Genomic DNA, 24,833 nt, shown 5'->3' with positions numbered 1-24,833 from the left:
ACTGCACGCAGTACTCCAGCTGTGGCCTAACCAAAATATTATACAATTTAAGCAATTTATCCCTGCTCTGATATTCTATGCCTCAGCCAATAAAGGCAAGCATTCCGTATGCCTTCTTAACCACCTTGCCTGCTACTTTCAGGGATCTGTGGACAAGCACTCCAAGGTCCCTTTGTTCATCTACACTATTAAGTGGCTTACTGCTTAATGTGTATACCCTTTCCTTATTAGCCTTCCCAAAGTGCATTACCTCACACTTCTCCGAATTAAATTCCATTTGCCACTGCCCTGCCCACCTGACCAGTAGATTGATATCCTCCTGCAGTCCATGACTTTCTTCTTCATTATCAACCACACAGCCAATTTTAGTGTCATCTGCAAACTTCTTAATCATACTCCCTATATTCAAATCTAGATCATTGATGTGTACCACAAAAAGCAAGGGACCCAGTACTGAGCCCTGCGGAACCTCACTGGAAACATCCTTCCAGTCACAAAAACATCCATCAACCATTACCCTTTGCTTCCTACCTCTAAGCCAATTTTGGATCCAACTTGACACTTTGCCCTGGATCCCATGGGCTTTAACCTTCATGACAAGTCTACCATTGTGGGACATTATCAAAGGCTTTGTTAAAGTCCATATACATTACATCATACGCACTACCTTAACAAATCTGTGTTGACTGTCCCTAATTAATCCTTGCCTTTCCAAATGTAGATTCATCCTGTCTTTCAGGATTTTTTCCAATAATTTTCCCACCACTGAGGTTAGGCTGACTGGCCTGTAATTACTCGGCCTATCCCTTTCTCCCTCCTTAAACAATGGTACCACATTAGCAGTCCTCCAGTCCCATGCCCAAATCCAAAGAGGACTGGAAAGTGATGGTCAAGGCCTCTGCTGTTTCTTCTTTTACTTCGCTCAACAGCCTGGGATGCATTTCATCCAGACCTGTGGACTTACCTACTTTTAAAGCTGCTAAACCTCTTAATACCTCCTCTCTCACTATGTTTATTTCATTCAGAATTTCATACTCCTCCTTGATAGCAATATCTGCATTGCCCCTTTCCTTTGTGAAAACAGACGCAAAGTATTCATTAAGAACCATACCAACATCTTCCGCCTCCACACAAAGATTACCCTCATGGTCTCTAATAGGTCATACCCTTTTTTATCGTTATCCTCTTGCTCTTAATATATTTATGGAACATCTTTGGGTTTTCCTTAATTTTACTAGCCAATAATTTTCCATGCTCTCTCTTAGCATTCCTAATATCCTTTTCTAATTTTACCTCTTAACTTTCTATATTCCTCCAAAGGTTCTACAGTATTTAGCTGTGGGTATATGACGTAAGCTTCCCTTTTTTTCTTTATCCTTCTCAGTAAGTCCCTAGATCATGTACAGAAAGAGCGATAAAGTGAGAGAAAGAAAGATCGGATTAAGAGAGAGATAAAAGAGACAGAAAGAAAAAGTTTTTAAAAGTTTTACATTTTTTTAAAAATGTCCAACAATAATTCAAAGTTGAAGGAATGAGACTCCACACTTATAAAAGTCAATTTTCAGTGCCAGAGAAACTTTTTGGCAGTAATTAAGATTTATCACGCCATCAAAAATGTACTTACACTGGAATGGACAAGCTCCAGCTTTTTCTGGTGAGCTTAATGGGTATCTATCATGTATTGTACATTATGCTTCTATGAGAGGGGATCTCATAGAAGCATATAAAATTCTGACGGGATTGGACAGGTTAGATGCAGGAAGAATGTTCCCGATGTTGGGGGAAGTCCAAAACCAGGGGTCACAGTCTAAGGATAAGGGGTAAGCCATATAGGACCGCGATGAGGAGAAACTTTTTCCACCCAGAGAATTGTGAACCGATGGAATTCTCTACCACAGAAAGTTGTTGAGTCCAGTTCGTTGGATATATTCAATAGGGAGTTCGATGTGGCCCTTACGGCTATAGGAATCAAGGGGTATGGAGAGAAGGCAGGAATGCGGTACTGAAGTTGCATGATCAGCCATGATCATATTGAATGTTGGTGCAGGCTCAAAGGGCCGAATGGCCTGCTCCTGCACCTATTTTCTATGTTTCTATGTCTAACTTTACGCTGTTGCATGTTTGTCAATACCTAGTCAATCGGCGAGGTACCGGTATAGCTTGTGGAGGAGCAGGGCAACTTGGACAGCAACTTCCTGATTTCTGTTTTTAACTGCGCATGTGCAGACTCCGGAAGTTGCTGTCCCATTTACAGTTTAATAATGGTGAGCGCTTACCGACTAGATTAAAGGATTGAGAAATACTTCGAGGAAGGATTGAGAAAAAGTGTGAATGGGTGAATTCCACGTCAAATCAGATACAGAAAGAGAAATAAAGAGACGGAAAGAAGAAAGAAAGAGACAGAAAGGAAAAGTATTTAAAAAAATAAAACATTTGACATTTTTATAATATCCTAAAACAATTCACAACCTGAAGGAATGAGACGCCAGATTTATAATTGCTTACTTTCTGGGCAAGAGAGGTTGATTGGCAGTCATTAACAATAATCATGTTGCTAAAAGGGAACTTAACTGTATGGTGAGTTTAACGTCCAATTAATGTGCAAATGCAGCAACTTCATGAAAATCACGGAGTTTAAGCGTGAGATGCTGTTTTCACAAAGCAACTTGTGGCGATTCACAATTAATGGGGTATCTATTCCTTGCTAATAGCTTCTGGCCGATATGTGCATTAATAACCACATACATGTTATTTTTTCAACAAAATGTGGCCCATAAAATGTGTGGTTATTTAAATTATAACTTTAAAGGGGGATCATTTTCAACTTCACTGCCTGGGGGTTAACGTGGAATGGATTACTTGCCCATTATAGAATCCGTGTGATTTTCATCCCATTGATTTTGTACAGGTAGTGAAATTGAAACTTACTCGGAGTAGTCTTAAAGAGTCTTGATGGTGTTAATGTCGTGCAGTGCACGTACTCGGAGCCCATGGTTTGAATCCTAGCCTCTGGCACTAGCATGCCAATCTCAGTTGGACACAGCATCAAACTGGTCCAAACAGTGATGAATAAGTGAGTAAGGCAGTTTTTTGGCGTTCTGGTGATGTGATTTCAAATTTGAAATCTATAATAATTACAATGTGGAGTACAGAAGAAATAAGACACCAGGTCTACACACCATTTAAAAAATTTCGCTGAGCATCGAGAACTTGGTTGATATCCTGAACCCAAGCCTGCCAGACTTCAATGCTTGGCGCCTGTAAGATGAATCGCTCAGAAGTTCCACGGGATATTAGAGCAAACTTGCAGAGTTCATTTTCCACATTCTCCTCAATATTAAGGTAACTCATCTGAAACAGATCAACAAAAGAATTGAATCAATAGCTGAAAATCTGCACCAATTATTTTTACAAAATTCCATCTGCAGATCTTAGCAAGGTTATTCAATGAGATATTATGTAGTGATATTTAAACCACCTAACAAGGTACTCTACAACGTTCCACTCCACTTCAAATTGATTGATCCATATGTTATATTTTTGAATTTTACACTATGCTGGATATTCTACTTAGATAGAGTCAATGACCACCTCTGTAGAGAGACCTCACTTCCCCTAAAATCTGGAGCATGTCTTTACCTCCTGAATATCCAGGTAAATGATAGCAAGATCAAGAGGTTGAACCAAGATACATTGTCACTGTAGGCTGGCTTACTAAAATATATCACCTTCTGCTGCATGATTCTCCTCATCTTCGATCGGGGGACTGAATATATACACTATCGAACCAAGACTCAATCTATAAGCTAGCAAACAATTCATTTAACATAGTCATATCATAGACAATCCCTCGGAGTTGAGGAAGACTTGCTTCCACTCTAAAAGTGAGTTCTTAGGTGACTGAGGAGTCCAATGCAGGACCTACAGTCTCTGTCACAGGTGGGGCAAACAGTGGTTGAATGAAAGGGTGGGTGGGGAGCCTGGGTTGACGCACGCTCCTTCCACTGTCTATGTTTGGTTTCTGCTTGTTCTCGGCGATGGGACTCGAGGTGCTTAGCACCTTCCCGGATGCTCTTCCTCCACTTTAGGTGGTCATGGGCCAGGGATTCCCAAGAGTCGGTGGGGATGTTGCACTTTATCAAAGAGGCTTTGAGGATGTCATTGAAGCATTTTGTTGGCCACCTGGGGCTTGCTTACCGTGTTGGAGCTCCTTGTAGAGTGCTTGCTTTTGGAGTCTTGTATCGGGCATGCGGATGATGTGGCCCGCCCAACGAAGCTGATCGAGCGTGGTCAATGCTTCGATGCTGGCCTGAGCGAGAACACTGATGTTGATGCGTCTATTATGCCCATGGATTTGCAGGATCTTGCGGAGGCCCACTGTGGTACTTCTCCAGCGTTTTGAGGTGTCTGCTGTATACAGTCCACGTCTCTGAGCCATATAGGAGGGCAGGTATCACTACTGCCCTGTAGACCATAAGCTTGGCATCGGATTTGAGGTCCTGGTCTTCAAACACACTCAGGTGACTGAAGCATGCTTTGGCGCACTGAAGGTGGTGTTGGACCTCGTCGTCAATGTCTGCTCTTGTCAACTATTGCCACTTCCAGCTCCGCCCACCAAACATGGGCAATACAAGCCCTGAGGCGGTCACGTGAAAGCCTATTTAAAGGAATTTTCCCAATCATCCGCTTTAAAAAGTAGGACCTCAAAAGTAGTAATCTCGGGATTGCTACCAGTGCCACGTGATAGTCAGAGTAGGAATCGCAGGATAGCGCAGATGAATACGTGGCTTGAGCAGTGGTGCAGCAGGGAGGGATTCAAATTCCTGGGGCATTGGGACCGGTTCTGGGGGAGGTGGGACCAGTACAAACCGGACGGTCTGCACCTGGGCAGGACTGGAACCAATGTCCTCGGGGGAGTGTTTGCTAGTGCTGTTGGGGAGGATTTAAACTAATATGGCAGGGGGATGGGAACCAATGCAGGGAGACAGAGGGAAACAAAAAGGAGCCAAAAGCAAAAGACAGAAAGGAGATGAGGAAAAGTGTAGGGCAGAGAAACCCAAGGCAAAGAACAAAAAGGGCCACTGTACAGCAAAATTCTAAAAGGACAAAGGGTGTTAATAAAACAAGCCTGAAGGCTTTGTGCCTTAATGCAAGGAGTATCCGCAATAAGGTGGATGAATTAATTGTGCAAATAGATGTTAACAAATATGATGTGATTGGGATTACGGAGACGTGGCTCCAGGATGATCAGGGCTGGGAACTCAACATTCAGGGGTATTCAACATTCAGGAAGGATAGAATAAAAGGAAAAGGAGGTGGGGTAGCATTGCTGGTTAAAGAGGAGATTAATGCAATAGTTAGGAAAGACATTAGCTTGGATGATGTGGAATCTATATGGGTAGAGCTGCAGAACACCAAAGGGCAAAAAACGTTAGTAGGAGTTGTGTACAGACCTCCAAACAGTAATAGGGATGTTGGGGAGGGCATCAAACAGGAAATTAGGGGTGCATGCAATAAAGGTGTAGCAGTTATAATGGGTGACTTTAATATGCACATAGATTGGGCTAGCCAAACTGGAAGCAATACGGTGGAGGAGGATTTCCTGGAGTGCATAAGGGATGGTTTTCTAGACCAATATGTTGAGGAACCAACTAGGGGGGAGGCCATCTTAGACTGGGTGTTGTGTAATGAGAGAGGATTAATTAGCAATCTCATTGTGCGAGGCCCCTTGGGGAAGAGTGACCATAATATGGTGGAATTCTGCATTAGGATGGAGAATGAAACAGTAAATTCAGAGACCATGGTCCAGAACTTAAAGAAGGGTAACTTTGAAGGTATGAGGCGAGAATTGGCTAGGATAGATTGGCGAATGATACTTAGGGGGTTGACTGTGGATGGGCAATGGCAGACATTTAGAGACCGCATGGATGAAGTACAACAATTGTACATTCCTGTCTGGCGTAAAAATAAAAAGGGGAAGGTGGCTCAACCGTGGCTATCTAGGGAAATCAGGGATAGTATTAAAGCCAAGGAAGTGGCATACAAATTGGCCAGAAATAGCAGCGAACCTGGGGACTGGGAGAAATTTAGAACTCAGCAGAGGAGGACAAAGGGTTTGATTAGGACAGGGAAAATGGAGTACGAGAAGAAGCTTGCAGGGAACATTAAGGCGGATTGCAAAAGTTTCTATAGGTATGTAAAGAGAAAAAGGTTGGTGAAGACAAACATAGGTCCCCTGCAGTCAGAATCAGGGGAAGTCATAACGGGGAACAAAGAAATGGCGGATCAATTGAACAAGTACTTTGGTTCGGTATTCACTAAGGAGGATACAAACAACCTTCCGGATATAAAAGGGGTCAGAGGGTCTAGTAAGGAAGAGGAACTGAGGGAAATCTTTATTAGTCGGGAAATTGTGTTGGGGAAATTGATGGGATTGAAGGCAGATAAATCCCCAGGGCCTGATGGCCTGCATCCTAGAGTACTTAAGGAGGTGGCCTTGGAAATAGCGGATGCATTGACAGTCATTTTCCAACATTCCATTGACTCTGGATCAGTTCCTATGGAGTGGAGGGTAGCCAATGTAACCCCACTTTTTAAAAAAGGAGGGAGAGAGAAAACAGGGAATTATAGACCGGTCAGCCTGACCTCAGTAGTGGGTAAAATGATGGAATCAATTATTAAGGATGTCATAGCAGTGCATCTGGAAAATGGTGACATGATAGGTCCAAGTCAGCATGGATTTGTGAAAGGGAAATCATGCTTGACAAATCTTCTGGAATTTTTTGAGGATGTTTCCAGTAAAGTGGACAAAGGAGAACCAGTTGATGTGGTATATTTGGACTTTCAGAAGGCTTTCGACAAGGTCCCACACAAGAGATTAATGTGCAAAGTTAAAGCACATGGGATTGGGGGTAGTGTGCTGACGTGGATTGAGAACTGGTTGTCAGACAGGAAGCAAAGAGTAGGAGTAAACGGGTACTTTTCAGAATGGCAGGCAGTGACTAGTGGAGTGCCGCAAGGTTCTGTGCTGGGGCCCCAGCTGTTTACATTGTACATTAATGATTTAGACGAGGGGATTAAATGCAGTATCTCCAAATTTGCGGATGATACTAAGTTGGGTGGCAGTGTGAGCTGCGAGGAGGATGCTATTAGGCTGCAGAGTGACTTGGATAGGTTAGGTGAGTGGGCAAATGCATGGCAGATGAAGTATAATGTGGATAAATGTGAGGTTATCCACTTTGGTGGTAAAAACAGAGAGACAGACTATTATCTGAATGGTGACAGATTAGGAAAAGGGAAGGTGCAACGAGACCTGGGTGTCATGGTACATCAGTCATTGAAGGTTGGCATGCAGGTACAGCAGGCGGTTAAGAAAGCAAATGGCATGTTGGCCTTCATAGCGAGGGGATTTGAATACAGGGGCAGGGAGGTGTTGCTACAGTTGTACAGGGCCTTGGTGAGGCCACACCTGGAGTATTGTGTACAGTTTTGGTCTCCTAACTTGAGGAAGGACATTCTTGCTATTGAGGGAGTGCAGCGAAGGTTCACCAGACTGATTCCCGGGATGGCGGGACTGACCTATCAAGAAAGATTGGATCAATTGGGCTTGTATTCACTGGAGTTCAGAAGAATGAGAGGGGACCTCATAGAAACGTTTAAAATTCTGACGGGTTTAGACAGGTTAGATGCAGAAAGAATGTTCCCAATGTTGGGGAAGTCCAGAACCAGGGGTCACAGTCTGAGGATAAGGGGTAAGCCATTTAGGACCGAGATGAGGAGAAACTTCTTCACCCAGAGAGTGGTGAACCTGTGGAATTCTCTACCACAGAAAGTAGTTGAGGCCAATTCACTAAATATATTCAAAAGGGAGTTAGATGAAGTCCTTACTACTCGGGGGATCAAGGGTTATGGCGAGAAAGCAGGAAGGGGGTACTGAAGTTTCATGTTCAGCCATGAACTCATTGAATGGCGGTGCAGGCTAGAAGGGCTGAATGGCCTGCTCCTGCACCTATTTTCTATGTTTCTATGTTTCTAACTTTAGCAGAAGAGCCATGGAAAACTGACATATACAATGATCATGAGAACCCTATGGAAATTTAGTCCCAATGTATCTATTGGTTTGATCCCTGCATCACTGTGTCATGTCTCCAATTGCTGCCCCTAGGCAAGGTCACTCTTCTCTCTTTCTGCATTATCCCTATGTCGTGATGTTTGTGGAACTGCCTCTGTGTGAGCACATTCTGGACAATATGATGCAAAAAAATCCTTATCCTCTGAAGTGTAGCCAATTGCACAAGGATCCTCTGCTACAAAGACTCAGTTTTCTGACACCTAGTGCAAAACTGTTACTCTTAAATACACAGATGATCCATGATGGCCCACATATCATACCCCATATACTCCTTCTGCATATAATGGCTAACTTAAAAATGTGGACAGTCATTCTTAGCTTGAACTCCCACTAGCACCAAACTCTTGCAAAAATGAAACTTCAGGCAAGTATTATAGAAAAAACTCCGTCCAACTGCAGCTCAAGGCTGAACTCCTATTGAGACTAAACTCCACACACTCCTGGCCTTCTGCAGCTCAATAGTCAAATGAAAGTACAACATTCTTGAACTGCAGTTGGACAGAGTTTTTTTCTATAATACTTATATGAAGTAAGTAACAGTTTAATCCTCGGCACATGTTGACAGCTTGGGAAACCAGGGAGGCATTATGTTTAACTATCAATATGTCGCAGAAGGAACTTAGCAAGGGCTGTTGTTCCTGATTACTGTCTGATGACATCCTCCTTCTGCTGGATACATATGCTGTAATGATCTTCCACTGCCCCCCTCCCCCTCCCCCCACCAAATCCATGGTCAAAAGTTTGCTGATGGTCAGTGCATTTTCACATAAGTACTGGAGACCTACCAGTCTCATTGAATTGTACTCGAAGCTCAAATTATCACTGTTAGGAGAGGAGCGATATAAGTGAAGATTTTGTGCAAGGTGGGGTTTATTGAGCAAATTCAAAATGATATAATCTTTCGATAACTGCAATATCTGTTGTATAATTCTGATCTTCCAGCTGTGGTCTGATTGTGAATAATGTCACTCTGATGCAATCTTTAGTTACTCCTTTAGGAAGTTTACCTTAATGCTCTTCTTGAACTGATACCGTGGTGTTGAGGAACCCTTGTTCAGTAGTTCACTGAAGATTACAATCTGTTCGAAGAGGAAGACTCTTCGTTCCTTACTTCGGGAGAGAACTCCAGAATCTTGTTCTGTCACATAGAAGGTATCCTGCTGAAGTAATTTCCCCTGTGCTGTGATTTTGCCCTGGAAGTAACAAATAATTCAGAGTTGCTTCAGTTCTGCCTGGCATAATTTTATCATTTCACATTCAAAAAAATAAAGGATTTCTGCACCTCATTTCCAAAATGATTTTTCTTTATTTCATCTTTGAGATTCCACCCCTCAATCTTCACTCCACTCCCCGATAGGGTGTAGGCAGATAATCTGATTTCACACCTCTGCTACTGCAAACCAGTTGATTAAAAAACTGGGTGCAGAAGAATAAAAAGTGGAGGGTTGCTCATCTCTGCTGAATATTTGGACTGAAACAGGTACTCACTGTGGAGGGAACTGCTTTGACCATGTACTGCCCCACCGGAGCTCTATCCTCTGATAATATATTTTTAATCCAGAATTTATTTCCCACTTTTTAAACAATCCCATTCTATTCTGGTTCAATCATTTCAACTTCATTGAATTCTTAAAGAATAAGAAACGAAAAGTAACCACTTCAGACACTACATCAATGCTCTAGATTACACACGACGAACATGTAGCTAATAGAATTTGTGTAAGTGAAATTTCAGAGGCCACCCACCAAACATTGATTTACATGAGTATTATTTCTACCAGTTATGTATTTTCATTAGTAGTGCAACACTATCTAAGAAACATCAAATTAAGCAGAATTCAAAATTACCTCCTAAAATAAGGCAACCTTTCATCAGAACAAATATTGAATTGGCTGTATCCAGTCCTACATAAAATCATCACCACTTTGGAATTAAGTTCCTCTTGTAAGTACCACTCAAAGTGGTTTGGGGATGTTTAAATGTAGAGAGGAAGCACTGCCCTTCAAGAAAATTACATCAAGGTTCCATCTACCATCTGTTTACTATAGTGGATGTAAAATTCCCACAATTGTTCTGGTGAATTTTTCAAAATAAGCAACTTGTTCATTTCAGAATCCTACGTTAATCATGGTACTATGACATACACAAGTCCCTGATGCAATTTTGACAAGCCAATGGGCACCGCATCTGCGCACTCTAGCCACTGGTATCGGGAGTTGAGTGGCCCAACCACAAGTTCAGAAAAGGTAAGTTTAAAAAAAAAACATATATACGCCTCCTGGTCCACAGGAAAAAAAAAATCGCTGCTGGCCCATCTATGGCCCTCTGTGATAACCTCCCACCGCCCACCCTGAAGATAAAATTTACTGCTGAAGCTCTGCGACAGAGCTCCTGAAACTCCTGCTCTCTAACTGGCGAGCTACGAAATGAGATCTGGCTCTCAAAATGGCTCAAGCCTCTCAGCAGGGACGATGGACGGGCAGAATGAGAGCTTCCCCCACCACCCAATGTCTGCCCAAAGTTAAAACCAACCCCACGGTGTAGTTAGATCTTTTACAATTCAGAACATAAAAATTCCTGGACAAATATTTCTGGTATACTTATATAATGAATAATGACACAAGAAGAAGGAAAGGGGAGAAAAATCTCACCTCAAAATCCTCAAGTCTTCCCAAATTCATCATATCATTACAACGTTTTGGCACAAGGTACATCACATCAACAGCTTTCTGTCAAAGAAACACAAAACAATCTGAATGGGTTTCTCATGATGTCAGCTTTTGCAGAAATAAGTATATTTTTGCTAATATCTATAGCAATAGTTTTAGAATCTAATCAACAGATTTAATTTCATTTTATTTGCATTTTCCCACATAACTTTTGAAATGCTAAAACTAAGTTCAACAATATTTGACGAGTCCGCAACCAGTGACCCTAAATAATGAAGTTGATATATTAGTATTAAACCAAAATCTACTATCATAATTGCATGGAATGGCAATTATTTTACATTGTACTTTTAAGTATCAAAGATTAGTTGCTATGACAGTTTACCAGTTTCCCTATTGTTTCAATAAAGACAATTTACTTCTAAAGAATATGGATGTTTGCAATAAAGATTATTTCAGGATTCAATATGCATTAATTCCAAGATCCATTGTTATACAACAGTCTAACAATTAAAATAACAGTTCAATTTTACATTTTAGGAGAAACACAAGAAAAACAGAAGACAAAAAAATTGATGTAGAAATGTTTATCGACCTACAAAGAACAAGTTTTACCTCAATCTCCGAACACTCATGTCCAGCTTTTTCACTGTATTTAAGAAAGTCCTGCAACAAGACAATTTCTATCACTATAAGTGAATATTTAAAAATGTTACTAATACATTAGGAACCGCACTGCGTGAACACAGGTTGGGCCAACTCAACATATGAAGTACACATACAAATAATGGTTTTGCCAATAAATATACCATCTTTTTATAGAATAAATTCACAGGCTGTCACAGGACATTTGTTTTCTGCCCGTAGCTCACCAGCCCATTGAGGCCTGGCCTCAAAATGGACTGGGCCTCCCGACTGGCGAGCTGTATTGAGGCATGTAATTGACACCCACAGTTTGTCGGTCTGACGATAATGTGGCCGAGGACCAATTTAGGATGCTCCTTGGGCCTGCCTCTTCTGGTGTGAGATTCGAGCTTGAACAATTAAGCTCCTACTGTGTAAAACATCCACTCTTATAGGTACCAACTTCAAGGGTGGGATTGTAACAGCTCACAGTTTTAATATTAAAGCACAATGCACCCCCAATCTGAATTGATTGCCTTGGTCATAGTGGGTTCATTGCTAGCACTTGTGCAAGTGACTAATTTGTCTGTGTTTTCAGCCAATTCAGTTAGAAGACTTAAATTTCCCATACTCCGGGGAGCCGTGGTGTAGGGTAGTTCCTCGGGGTACAGGAAATTTGAATCTGCTGACTTAATTGGTTCATTGTTGGCACTTGCTGGACAGTGCCTACTTGTCCACAATTGCAGCTTGTCAAATCAGCAGATACAAATTTCCTGCATTTCAGGAAACTGCCCCATCAGTCACAAGGCTCCCCAGAGCGCGAGCAATTTGAATTTGACCATTTAACCGGCTCCAAATATTGATAATTGGTCTGCTTGTTGGAAAGATGTGGTAATGAGCCTGCATTGATTGCCTTAAAGATAGTCATTTTTTCTAAGAACAAAACTGTCAGCAGAAAGAATGCAAGTAGGAAGAGGTTTGAAAACTGATTTATTAGCTCTCATGGAAATTAGTTTGCTCATTTAAAATATTCAGATAAATCATAATCCATCATGAATTTATGATTGAGCATGATTCATCAGCGTACCTCGGTCCTACTCCCCCGATTGCGTAAAACAGAACAGCACCTATGATGTGCACTGCAGCCCCCCACAACACGAACACACATATTCCATGCTCTGCCTCCTTTTAATCATGAAATGTACAAACAATCATGAGACAATCAGCGCATTCACTGAGATGGAATAGAGCACAGGTGGCAGCCAGGGAAAATTAATTTCAACTTTATGGAAGTGGGTGGCAGTTTTCAAGCAACACCCAAAAGGGATGCGAAGTTGGTGGAGCAGCTGGTCCGCCTGCCCGTTCGTGCCGGTGTGAGGCCAGAGGCATTTTGAGGCCTGGGCCTCCTCATTAACACTCCACTGGCAAGGTGCTGGCACCAAACAAGCACCTCACTGCAGCTTTCTGGTTCTGGGAGGGCGAGAAATTGGCCAGCTCCCGTATTGAGCCAGTTGGCAGGTCAGGCTGGGAGGGGGGAGGCGGCAGTGAAAGGCAAGGGGATTCTCCTGGGTCCACCAAAGAAAAATGGAACGTTTCCTGGGCTGCTTTTTGTGAGAAGCCACCAGGTATTCCACTAGTTTTGCTGTTGAATGCCTAGTACAACTGAGCTGGAGCATGCACAGCACACGTTCTCCGCATTTGTACCTGAAAATTGCAATCGGGGGCCTGCAACTTGCATAGGTTCCTGATTTGTATATTTAAGCAGCCTTTCGCCTGTTTCAGGTAGGCATGCTGCTCACCCATTTACAGGCGCACCTGAAAATTGCATCAGGTGGGTCGTGAGCCTCAATAGTGCGGCCGAAGTTCTCCCCCGATTATCAATTGCTAGCTGCATGTTTTTCAGGCAAGAATTGAGCAGCCAGCAGTTGAAAATCACCCCCATGTCTCAAAGGAGACAATGAAAAGTTCCATCAAACATCCTACACCCATATTAAAATAAATCAGAAGTGGCTCATTTGAAGAGGCTGTGGTTTGCATTTGATTGTTTGAAGGATATAGTAGCAGTGATGCATCAATATGTTACAGGTATTGCATTAGATTATATTATAGAAAATTTTAATAAAGCATTTTTTTTAAGATATTAAAGACTTGGGACATCCTTTTAATGAAACTGTGTCTTGTGGTTAAATTGCCATTTGCCCTCATTTTTATGAAACCATTGTGCACTTGTACGGCATATTCCACAGCTGGATAATGAACTTGTTTTCATTTACATGATTAAATGTCCATTTAGCTGCTTGAGAGAATGAAAGGTACATTTCAAGTGAATCATGATTGGCCATTTTTCTGTTGTTACTGATAACAAAATTGCTCAGAAAAAAAAACTGCATTAAGCAGCTGTTTTGATTGATAGGTGTTTAAGAACCATAGTTTTCATACAATTTAAACCTTTCTTGAAAAAGAGTCTAATTACAGACTTTTGTCCAGCATCAATGTGTAAATAAAATGATACTGTTCTCCATGATACCCTGCTACTTAGAATCAGTTAGTGCCTTTTGAATTTTCCCTGACTCTGCACTCAAAGCTTTTGTTATTCTTCTCTGTGGCTAGGTTCAGTTCCTCACACACATCTGAGACCCAGCTCCAGGGCTTCATTGATAGTCCAGACTCGATCAGAATTTAAGGCCAGTCACTGGAGCGGTACCCAGGATAGAAGAGGTACAAAATCTGGTTAGATGTTTAGCTAGCCACGGTGAAGATTCACTATATTAACTATGATGCCATCATAACCCAAGCCTTTGTAGATTATTAAATAGACACCCTGCTTAAAAAAAACATTTTGAGGGCAAAGGAGTTGGAAGCTCTACGCAATGATGAAATCCATTCGTTCTTGCATGAGAGTTTCTGTGTCGACTTTTGATTATAAACTTCCTCACCTTGATAAGCAGCTGATACTTCGTTATCCTCTGTATAGGCTTAATAAGAAAGTCACTCAGGCTAAGCCTCTGACCCAACTCCTGTTTTACCTCCTGCAAAGTAAGGTACAAAATATGATACACATGTTGCTTCTGTTACAACTTTTACAATACATGCAACCAGTAGCTTTGACGCCTCCTTCCACTAGGTTGTTGAAGAATGTAAAATGGTTAGTGGCTACCTATGCTGAGTAATATGATGCAGAGCCATAAGGGACCTGGAAGGTCACCTGTTTGGGCTCAGTTACCTAATGGCAGTGAGACAGTAATGGTGGTTTTATGCTTGAATTTAATACTCTCAAGCCAGGGGGGTGACCAAAAAACATCAACCAAGGCTCCTGCATCTGAAAGTACTTAATGGCTGGTGGTGCCAATGGAATTTATACAATTCTTTTTTAAACAAAAGGTGTTTTATGGTCATTTTAGGCAGGTTATCCTCTTTTTTCTGTCATTTTATCCCCTTTCTTCATGAATAGCATGCAGAATCACATTCAGGAGAGGAGGGAGACAATCAGGGAAAGCTCCTTTGCCAAGACCCCACCGTCAACAGGTGTCCTCTATTTTTCTTAAAATAACAAAGATGTTAAAGTAGAGTTTAGATTGTATGTGGAGTTGTTAGTTTTGTACTATCTATGTGGATCAATCATCTCTTTAAAATAGAGCTGCTTTTTTCCCTTTATTACTTCAAAATTTCACTTCCAAAACATTACCATGGAGATCAATCACAACCTCACAAATCCAACCACAAAGATAAAAAAAGTTAAATGGGAATTTAAATTCAATTTTAAAAACCTAACCACTTGTGTTATACAGGTAGAAAGGACTGTGGCCAACATTATTCACTGTGATGTTTGCAAGTTGTTGCAGCTGATGCTGCTCTGTGCTTTATTTGCTATGAAAATCTGATTTCTGATGAGTGTCCTTATTCTAGAACACCGACAGAAAAATCCACACCCAACTACTCACCTCAAAGAAGGCATCGTATTCTGTCACAATGTACTCAGATTTTGGCTTGTTTTGGCAGTACACCACATACATGCCTAAACGTCTCTCCTGCAAATACAGAATTCACAATAGGAATAACTAAATTCTTACACAGGCAGAACCTTTCCCATAACTTTGAAAAACCTTCTGTCATAGTGTTAAAAAGCAAAATCAGCTATTTCTGAGATATTGTGGCACAATTAAGGGACTTTGTACTCATGATGATTTAGATTATGCTGACTGATATAAAGAATCAACATACCTTAGCTGTGACTCCTGACATTTAACTTTATTTTGATACTGTTGGACTGTTCCCTTGAAACTGTAGTCTCATAAAGTACTGTTAGTAATACAGCTCTTTGTCCACCTAGGTCTTTGATGTTTCATTTTCACTTCACTCAGTGTTGGGCTGTCGTCCGACTATTGACTGATTAATTATGGTTTATAATCAGTAACTTTTGGACTGGATTATGCATTAGTCTGAAGTGAGCCAATACAGGCATTGTATGTAAAACTCTACCCCCAGAGAATTATTACGGGAAATCCTGACAATTCAAAAATGTCACACGGGAATGGCCTCCCATTGCTTTTGTGCCCATATCGCATTATTTTAGGATTCTTAGCAGCTATGGGCCATTTTCTCAACTTGACCTGCAGATATTCAAAGAATGCCTATCCGACTGGCCTACTCCTCCCAAGAGGCAAAATAAAATCCGACTTAAAATCGGTCCCTATGTAAGTTTGAACAACTTTTTTTGAATATTTAAAGGTTGCCCTTAAGACCCACCTCCTGCTCCCTCAACCATTTTCCCACCAAACTGCTGACAACCAACTTCCCTTCCTGACTCCCGTTAGCTGATATAGTTAATGGTTACCTCTCCTCAGGTACTGTCCACCACCCCTTCAAATCTACCATCATCAACCCCCTCCTCAAAAAACCCACCAAGAGCCCTCTGCCCTTGCAACTATTGCCTCATCTTGAACCTAACTTTCCTCTCCAAAGTCCTTGAACGTGTTGTTGCCTCCAGAATCTGTGCCCACTTTTCTTGCAACTCCATGTTTAAACCCCTGCAAGCAGGTTTTCGCCCCCGCTACAGCAATGAAACGGCCCTTATCAAATGTCACAGATGACATCCTATGTGACTTTGATCATAATAAACTATCCCTCCTCAACCTATCTGCAGCCTTTGACATGGTTGACCACACCATCCTCCTCCAATGCCTCTCCTGCCATCGTCCAGCTGGGTGGGACTGCCTTCACCTAGTTCCATTCCTATCTATATATTTGTAGCTAGAGAACTACCATGCCTTTGTTACCTCTAGACTTGAATATTCCAATGCTCTCCTGGCCAGTCTCCCATCTTCCTCCCTCCATAAACTTGAGCTCACCCAAAACTCTGCTGCCCATATCTTAACTCGCACCCAGTCTCGTTCATCCATCACCCCTATGCTCGCTGAACTACATTGGTTCCTGGTCCAGCAGTGCCTCGGTTTTAAAATTCTCATCCTTGTTTTCAAATCCCTCCATGGCCTCGCACCACCCTATCTCTGTAATCTCCTCCAGCCCTACAACCCTCCGAGTTCTCTGTGCTCCTCCAAGTTTGGCCTCTTGCACATTTCGGGTTTTAATCACTCCACCATTGGCAGTTGTGCCTCGGCCCTGGAATTCCTTCCATAAACCACTCTGCCCCTCTAGCTCTCTATCCTCCTTTAAAGCCTACCTCTTTGACGAAGTTCACCTGTGTTAATGTCTCCGATGTGGCTCAGTGTCAAACTTTGTTTGATAATGCTCCTGTAAAGCATTTTGGAAGGTTTTACTATGTTAAAGTGTTATATAAATGCAAATTGTTGTTGTTGTTAACCCTCATCTGGATTGTGCAGGACCAGTCTTGGAGGAAGATTCGGCCTGGTTTCTTTCTTTCATCGTGACACCTACGCTACGGAATTGTATAGAAGCGAACTGTGGTGAATGGCAGACTTAACCAAGCCAGTGTGAGTTACTAAATGTAGTAAGTTCCATAGGGTAGATGATGCAATTCTAACTGCATTTCATATGAAACAATAAGAAAGTTAGGGCCTGAATAGGTGATGGTTCCTCTGTTACTATTATTAAAAAGGTTGACTCGTGTCTGACCAGTACAAGAACCTTTCAGACAAAAAAAAGCAGGGTGTGCTTGTGAATGTGTACAGTTCCCGCCATGCCTTACTGATTAGTTAAAGACTTACAAAATCTAAGGGAATGCCAATGGTAAAACTTTTACCAGGCAAAAAATACAGAAAAAGCCAAACTTACTGGAATAAGAACCCAAAGATCAGTAATTGAGTCAATGAACATAAGAACATAAGAAATAGGAGCAGGAGTGGGCCGTAGAAAAGATCATGGCTGATCAAAGGTAGAAATGCTGATTCCAGAGCAAGAAACCCCAGAGAAACAGATATTATAGCCCACAAAGAGGCAAGCCAGTAGGCTGGAGGTTTTGAAATATATGTCCCTGACGAGGATGGAGACAGTACAAGAACGAGCAATCAACCCAATTGGACAGCTGCAGCTCAAAGATACTGGGAGAAATAGAATTTAACAAAAGGTTCGATACATTGCAAAAAAACTCAAGGTACTGATGTTCTTGCAAGTATGTAGCGGGGGCAGCAATGAAGAACTTGCATTTATATAACGCCTTTCACGACCTCAGGAATGGTGTGTGGATTGGGAGTGGAACGGGTGGGTGATGGTGTTCCCATGCGTCTGCTGCCCTTGTCCTTCTAGATAGTAAAGGTCGCGGGTTTGGGAGGTGCTACCAAAGAAGCCTTAACAAGTTGCCGCAGGGTGGTACACACTGCAACCATGGTACGTCGGTGATAGAGGGAGTGAATGTTTAAGGTAGTGGATGGGCTGTTTTGCCTTGGATGAAGTCGAGCTTCTTGAGTGTTGTTGGAGCTGCACTCATCCAGGCAAGTGGAGGTAATGCCATTGAATGTCAAAGGGCAATGGTTAGACTCTCGCTTGTTGGAAATAGTTATTGCCTGGCACTTATGTGACGCGAATATTACTTGCCACTTATCAACCCAAGTCTGAATGTCATCCAGATCTTGCTGCATGCGAGATGGGCTGCTTTATTATCTGAGGAGTTGCAAATGGCAATGAACACTGTGCAATCATCAGCGAACATCCCCACTTCTGACCTTGTGATAGAGGGAAGGGGGAAGGTTATTGATGGAGCAGCTAAAGATGGTTGGGATTAGCTCTGAGGAACTCCTGCAGCGATGTCCTGGAGCTGTGATGAATGATCTCCAACCATCACAACCATCTTCCTTTGTGCTAGGTATGACTCCAGCCAGTGGAGAGTTTTCCCCTAATTCCCATTGACTTCAATTTTACTAGGGTTCCTTGATGTCACACTCGGTCAAATGCTGCCTTGATGTCAGGAGCAGTCACTCGCATCTCACCGCTGGAATTCAGCTCTTTTGTCCATGTTTGGACCAGGGTTGCAATGGGGTCTGGAGCTGAGTGCTCCTGGCGGAACCCAAACTGAATATCGGTGAGCAGGTTATTAGTGAGTAAGTGCCGCTTGATAGCACTGTCGACGGCACCTTCCATCATTTTGCTGATGATTGAGAGTAGACTAATGGGGCGGTAATTGGCCAGATTGGATTTGTCCTGCTTTTTGTGGACAGGACATACCTGGGCAGTTTTCCACATTGTCGGATAGATACCAGTATTGTAGCTGTACTGGAAGAGCTTGGCTAGAGGCGCAGCTAGTTGTGGAGCACGTCTTCAGCACGACAGCAGGGATGTTGTCGGGGCCCATAGCCTTTGCTGTATCCAGTGGGCTCAGCTGGTTCTTGATATCACATGGACTGAATCGAATTGGTTGAAGACTGGCTTCTGTGATGTTGGGGACCTCAGGAGGAGGCCGATATGGATCATCCACTCAGCACTTCTGGCTGAAGGTGGTTGCAAACGTTTCAGCGTTGTCTTTTGCACTCACGTGCTGGGCTCATTTTCACATCACTGCCACAGGATGAAAAATAATGCCGGACATGGCCTGGCAGTGCTGTGATTTATTCACTTTAATGTATTCTGATTGATTTAACCGAGGTGCTAATCTGTTTGTTGATAGGGACTTGGTGAAAGACAGGCTGTTAAAGAATTGCATTGTTATGACAATAAAAATGTATTAACGATTCTTTTCTTTTAAGTATCCTTTTTTAAACTATGTTGCTATGCAGAGTATAATTGTTTTGAAGCAGTAACAGAAACACTTGCAAAAATAAACTGGGCTGGATGGTGCAGCAGAAGCTGGCCCTGCCCTTCCCTCCTATTTAGATTAAAATATTCTGTATCTGCGTGAAATGCCAATTTATGGACTGGTAATCTAATCAAATTTCCTTCACTTTTGCTCTACATTAGAAAAGGCCTGGAATTAATTTGAGCCCCAACCTGCTGCAATACAATGGAGCGAAATTGCTCTGCGCCCCGATTGGAGGCGGTAACATTCTGAGGCTGGGACTTTGTGCGCCCCGTCGCAGAAGTCCCGTCCCCGCCACGGAATTGCCGTTACCGCCCCTCAAAGGAATCGGAGCCAAATCTCGCATGCTCCACTTCCTTTGTGGGCAGTAACAGGGGTGCTACTGGGGCACTGAATGAAGCGCTACGCGGATGCTTCGCCGAGCACTGACGCGCTTCAACGCCTCTCCCCTTCAATTAAAGGGGAGGGCCGCTGAACACTCTGCAAGGCCTCTGATGGCCTCCACTAAGGGCAGGGCAGCGTGCGACCGGGCCTGCAGCCCAGTACCCAAGGCGGAGTGCCGGACTGCCCAATGGTGGCCTGGACCACGCTAGGGCCGCCAGCGTTGAGCCGGCCCAAGAGTCGGCAGACAAAAAAAGATGGCGGCCCAGGGCGCTGGCGCTCTCCCCTTTAAGGAGCGCCCTGAGAGCAGATGTCCGCCAGCTTTGCAACTCGCAAAGCTGGCATTAACATCCACTCGCAGCCCATAAGAACATAAGAAATAGGAACAGGAGTAGGCCATATGGCTCCTCGAGCCTGCTCTGCCATTGAATAAGATCATGGCTGATCCGATCATTGACTCAGCTCCACTTCCCTGCCCGCTCCCCATAACCCCTTATCCCCTTATCGTTTAAGAAACTGCCGATTTCTGTCTTAAATTTATTCAATGTCCCAGCTTCCTCAGCTCTCTGAGACAGTGAATTCCACAGATTTACAACCCTCAGAGAAGAAATTTCTCCTCATCTCTGTTTTAAATGGGCAGCCCCTTATTCTAAGATCATGCCCTCTAGTTCTAGTCTCCCCCATCAGTGGAAACATCCTCTTTGCATCCACCTTGTCAAGCCCCCTCATAATCTTATATGTTTCGATAAGATCACCTCTCATTTTTCTGAATTCCAATGAGTAGAGGCCCAACCTACTCAATCTTTCCTCATAAGTCAACCTCCTCATCTCCGGAATCAACCTAGTGAACCTTCTCTGAACTGCCTCCAAAGCAAGTATATCCTTTATTAAATATGGAAACCAAAACTGCACACAGTATTCCAGGTTTGGCCTCACCAATACCCTGTATAGCTGTAGCAAGGCTTACCTGCTTTTATACTCCATCCCTGTTGCAATAAAGGCCAAAATTCCATTGGCCTTCCTGATCACTTGCTGTACCTGCATACTATCCTTTTGTGTTTCATGCACAAGTACCCTCAGGTCCCGCTGTACTGCAGCACTTTGCAATCTTTCTGTATTTAAATAATAACTTGCTCTTTGATTTTTTTTCTGCCAAAGAACATGACCTCACACTTTCCAACATTATACTCCATCTGGCAAAATTTTCCCCACTCAATTAGCCTATCTATGTCCTTTTGCAGATTTTTTGTGTCCTCCTCACACATTGATTTTCCTCCCATCTTTGTATCATCAGCAAACTTGGCTACTCAGTCCTTTCTTCCAAATCATTACTATAGATTGTAAATAGTTGGGGTCCCAGGACTGATCCCTGCAGCACCCCATTAGTTACTGGTTGCCAACCGGAGAATGAACTATTTATCCCGACTCTCTGTTTTCTGTTAGTTAGCCAATCCTCTATCCATGCTAATATATTACCCCCAACCCCGTGAACTTTTATCTTGTGCAGTAACCTTTTATGTGGCACCTTGTCAAATGCCTTCTGGAAGTCCAAATACATCACATCCACTGGTTCCCCTTTATCCACCTTGTTCGTTACATCCTCAAAGAATTCCTGCAAATTTGTCAAACGTGACTTCCCCTTCATAAATCCATGCTGACTCTGCCTGACCGAATTTTGCTTTTCCAAATGTCCTGCTACTGCTTCTTTAATAATGGACTCCAACATTTTCCCAACCACAGACGTTAAGCTAATTGGTCTATAGTTTCCTGCTTTTTGTCTGTCTCCTTTTTTAAATAGGGGCGTTACATTTGCAGTTTTCCAATCTGCTGGGACCTCCCCAGAATTCAGGGAATTTTGGTAAATTACAACCAATGCATCCACTATCCCTGCCGTTACTTCTCTTAAGACCCTAGGATGCAAGCCATCAGGTCCAAGGGATTTATTCGCTTTTAGTCCCATTATCTTACTGAGTACCACCTCCTTAGTGATTGTGATTAAGTTCCTCCCCCCTACCCCCCCCTCCCCGTCCCCCCGCCCCATAGCCCCTTGACTATCTACTGTTGGGATATTGTTCGTGTCCTCTACCGTAAAGACTGATACAAAATATTTGTTCAGAGTTTCTGCCATCTCCATGTTCCCCATTACTAATTCCCCGGTCTCGTCCTTTAAGGGACCAACATTTACTTTAGTCCACTTTACCCAACTCTGCCCTCATACCTTCATAGTCCTATAGAAATTCTTGCTATTTGTTTTTATATTTTGTGCTAATTTACTTTCATAGTCTATCTTCCTTTTCTTAATCATTTTTTTCGTCATTCTTTGCTGACTTTTAAAAGCTTCCCAGTCTTCTGTCCGCTCACTAGTTTTGGCCACTTTGTATGCCCTTGTTTTTAATTGGATACCGTCCTTTATTTCTTTAGTTAGCCACGGATGGCTCTCTTTTCTCTTCCACCCTTTCCTCCTCACTGGAATATATTTTTCTTGAGAGTTGTGAAATATCTCCTTAAATGTACACCACTGTTCATCAACAGTCCTACACTTTAATCTATTTTCCCAGTCCACTTTACCCAACTCTGCCCTCATACCTTCATAGTCTCCTTTATTTAAGCTTAGTACGCTGGTTAGAGATCCAACTTTCTCACCCTCCATCTGAATTTGAAATTCAACCATGCTATGATCACTCATTCCAAGGGGATCCTTTACTCGGAGATAGTTTATTAATCATGTCTCGTTACACAGGACCAGATCTAAGATAGCCTGCCCCCTGGTTGGTTCCATTATGTACTGCTCAAGGAACCCATCCCTTATGCACTCCTCCTCAAGGCTACCCTGACCAATTTGATTTGTCCAATCAATATGGAGGTTAAAATCACCCATGATTATTGCTGTTCTCTTTTTACAAGCCCCCACTATTTCCTGGTTTATGCTCTGACCAACAGAGTTGCTACTGTTAGGGGGCCTATAGACTACGTCCACCAGTAACTTTTTCCCCTTGTTATTCCTTATCTCCACTCAAACAGTTTCAACATCCTGATCATTTGAGCCAATATCGTTTCTCACTACTGCAGTGATTCCATCCTTTATTAACACTGCTACCCCACCTCCTTTTCCTTTCTGTCTGTCCTTCCGGATTGTAAAATACCCCTGAATATTTAATTCCCAGTCTGGTCACCTTGCAACCACGTCTCTGTAATGGCTATCCGATCATACCCATTTGTCTCAATTTGTGCCGTCAACTCATCTATTTTGTTACAAATGCTACTTGCATTTAGACAAAGTGCCTTTAAATTTGTTTTTTTACCCTTTTTTCCTACTTGTTTCCTCTCTCCTTCAAACGCACTTTCTTTTTGCTTTCTAATTCCAGCTTTACTCCCCTACCTACTGAATCTATTTTCAGCTTCCCATCCCCCTGCCAAGCTAGTTTAAACCCTCCCCAACAGCACAAACAAACCCCCCCCCCCGCGAGGATATTGGTCCCGGCTCTGTTGAGGTGCAACCCGTCTGGCTTGTACAGGTACCACCTCTCCCAGAGGCGCTCCCAATGCCTCAGGAAACCAAAGCCCTCCCGCCTGCACCATCTCTCCAGCCACGTATTCATCTGCTCTGTCCTCCTATTTCTGTACTCACTAGCTTGTGGCACTGACCGTAACCCAGAGATTACCAGCTTTTGAGGTCCTGCTTTTTAATCTCTCGCCTAGCTCCCTAAACTCTGCCTGCAGGACCTCATCCCTCTTCCTACCTATGTCATTGGTACCGATGTGGACCACAACCTCTGGCTGTTCATCCTCTCCCCCAGAATGCCCTGCAGCAACTCAGTGACGTCCTTGACCCTGGCACCAAAGAGGCAACATACCTTCCTGGAGTCACGCTTTCAGCCGCAGAAACGGCTGTCTACTCCCCTGACTATCGAATCCCCTACCACTATAGCTCTTCCATTCTTCTTCCTCCCCACTGTGTAGCTGAGCCACCTGTGGTGCCGTGGACTTGGCTCCGGCTGCATTCCCCGGAGCCACCATCGGCCCCAACGGTACTCAGAACAGAGTCCCGGTTGGAGAGCGAGATGGACTCAGAGCACTCCTGCACTACCTGCCTAGACCTTCTCTTCTGTCTGGTGGTCACCCACTCTCTATCTGCCTGCACACTTTTAAGCAGCGGGGTGACCACCTCCAGAAACGTGCTATCCACGTTGCTCTCAGCCCACGGGGCAATGTCCCCCACAGGATGTTATGGGATCGGTGCAGGGTTGCCGCGCACGCCGTGCCATGCCATCGCCTCCGCAAATTCCCAGGCAATTCCCAGGAGTATCACCTTACTCCCCCGGGCGAAAAACGTCTTGCGCTAACGGGTCTATAAAAAGAGGCAATTTTTCCCCCCAATGTTTTTTTCCCCCTCAGTCATTAATTGTGAACATGAAGATGCACTGTTCACTTTTTGTAATCAACTATTTATAATATATATATATATATATATATATAAATGAAATTTGTGTTCGTGTATTATGTTGTCGCAGATAATAAGCAGACCAATCTGGGAATACCACTCTGAATGGATGATACAGATTAAACCTCCCTTATCCAGAACCCTCGGGACCTGGGCTGTTCCAAATGAGGGATATTTCCGGATAAGGGGAGTGTTATGTATTTAACCCTTTGTAACTTGCATTACACCTGACCAGCAGAGGGCCCACCTTTTGTAGTCCCAAGGGATCACAGCATCCCTTGGTAGCACAGTATATAAGCAGGCCACTCATGAGCTACCTGCACTCTGGAACTTTAATAAAGGAGCTAAGGTCACACTTGCTCATTACACACAGTACTCAG

General features: G+C 43.1%; 1 protein-coding gene across 1 annotated transcript in view; it reads right to left on the bottom strand.

Moving 5' to 3' along the window:
- The window catches only part of kalrna (kalirin RhoGEF kinase a), a 989,478-nt gene that overhangs the window by 70,987 nt on the left and 893,658 nt on the right, over positions 1 to 24,833 (bottom strand). The window contains exons 43-48 of the mRNA XM_070875649.1: positions 15,367 to 15,453; positions 14,362 to 14,454; positions 11,417 to 11,467; positions 10,784 to 10,861; positions 9,139 to 9,324; positions 3,180 to 3,351 (exon numbers count right to left, since the gene is read on the bottom strand). Coding sequence (XP_070731750.1) covers positions 3,180 to 3,351; positions 9,139 to 9,324; positions 10,784 to 10,861; positions 11,417 to 11,467; positions 14,362 to 14,454; positions 15,367 to 15,453 — 667 coding nt within the window. The remainder of the gene's footprint in view (positions 1 to 3,179; positions 3,352 to 9,138; positions 9,325 to 10,783; positions 10,862 to 11,416; positions 11,468 to 14,361; positions 14,455 to 15,366; positions 15,454 to 24,833) is intronic.

This window comes from Pristiophorus japonicus, chromosome 3, assembly GCF_044704955.1.
Source record: "Pristiophorus japonicus isolate sPriJap1 chromosome 3, sPriJap1.hap1, whole genome shotgun sequence".
In the NCBI taxonomy this organism is placed as follows: domain Eukaryota; kingdom Metazoa; phylum Chordata; class Chondrichthyes; family Pristiophoridae; genus Pristiophorus; species Pristiophorus japonicus.
The sequence above is the reverse complement of the archived record's forward strand: the minus strand, read 5'-3'. Positions and strand labels throughout refer to the sequence as shown.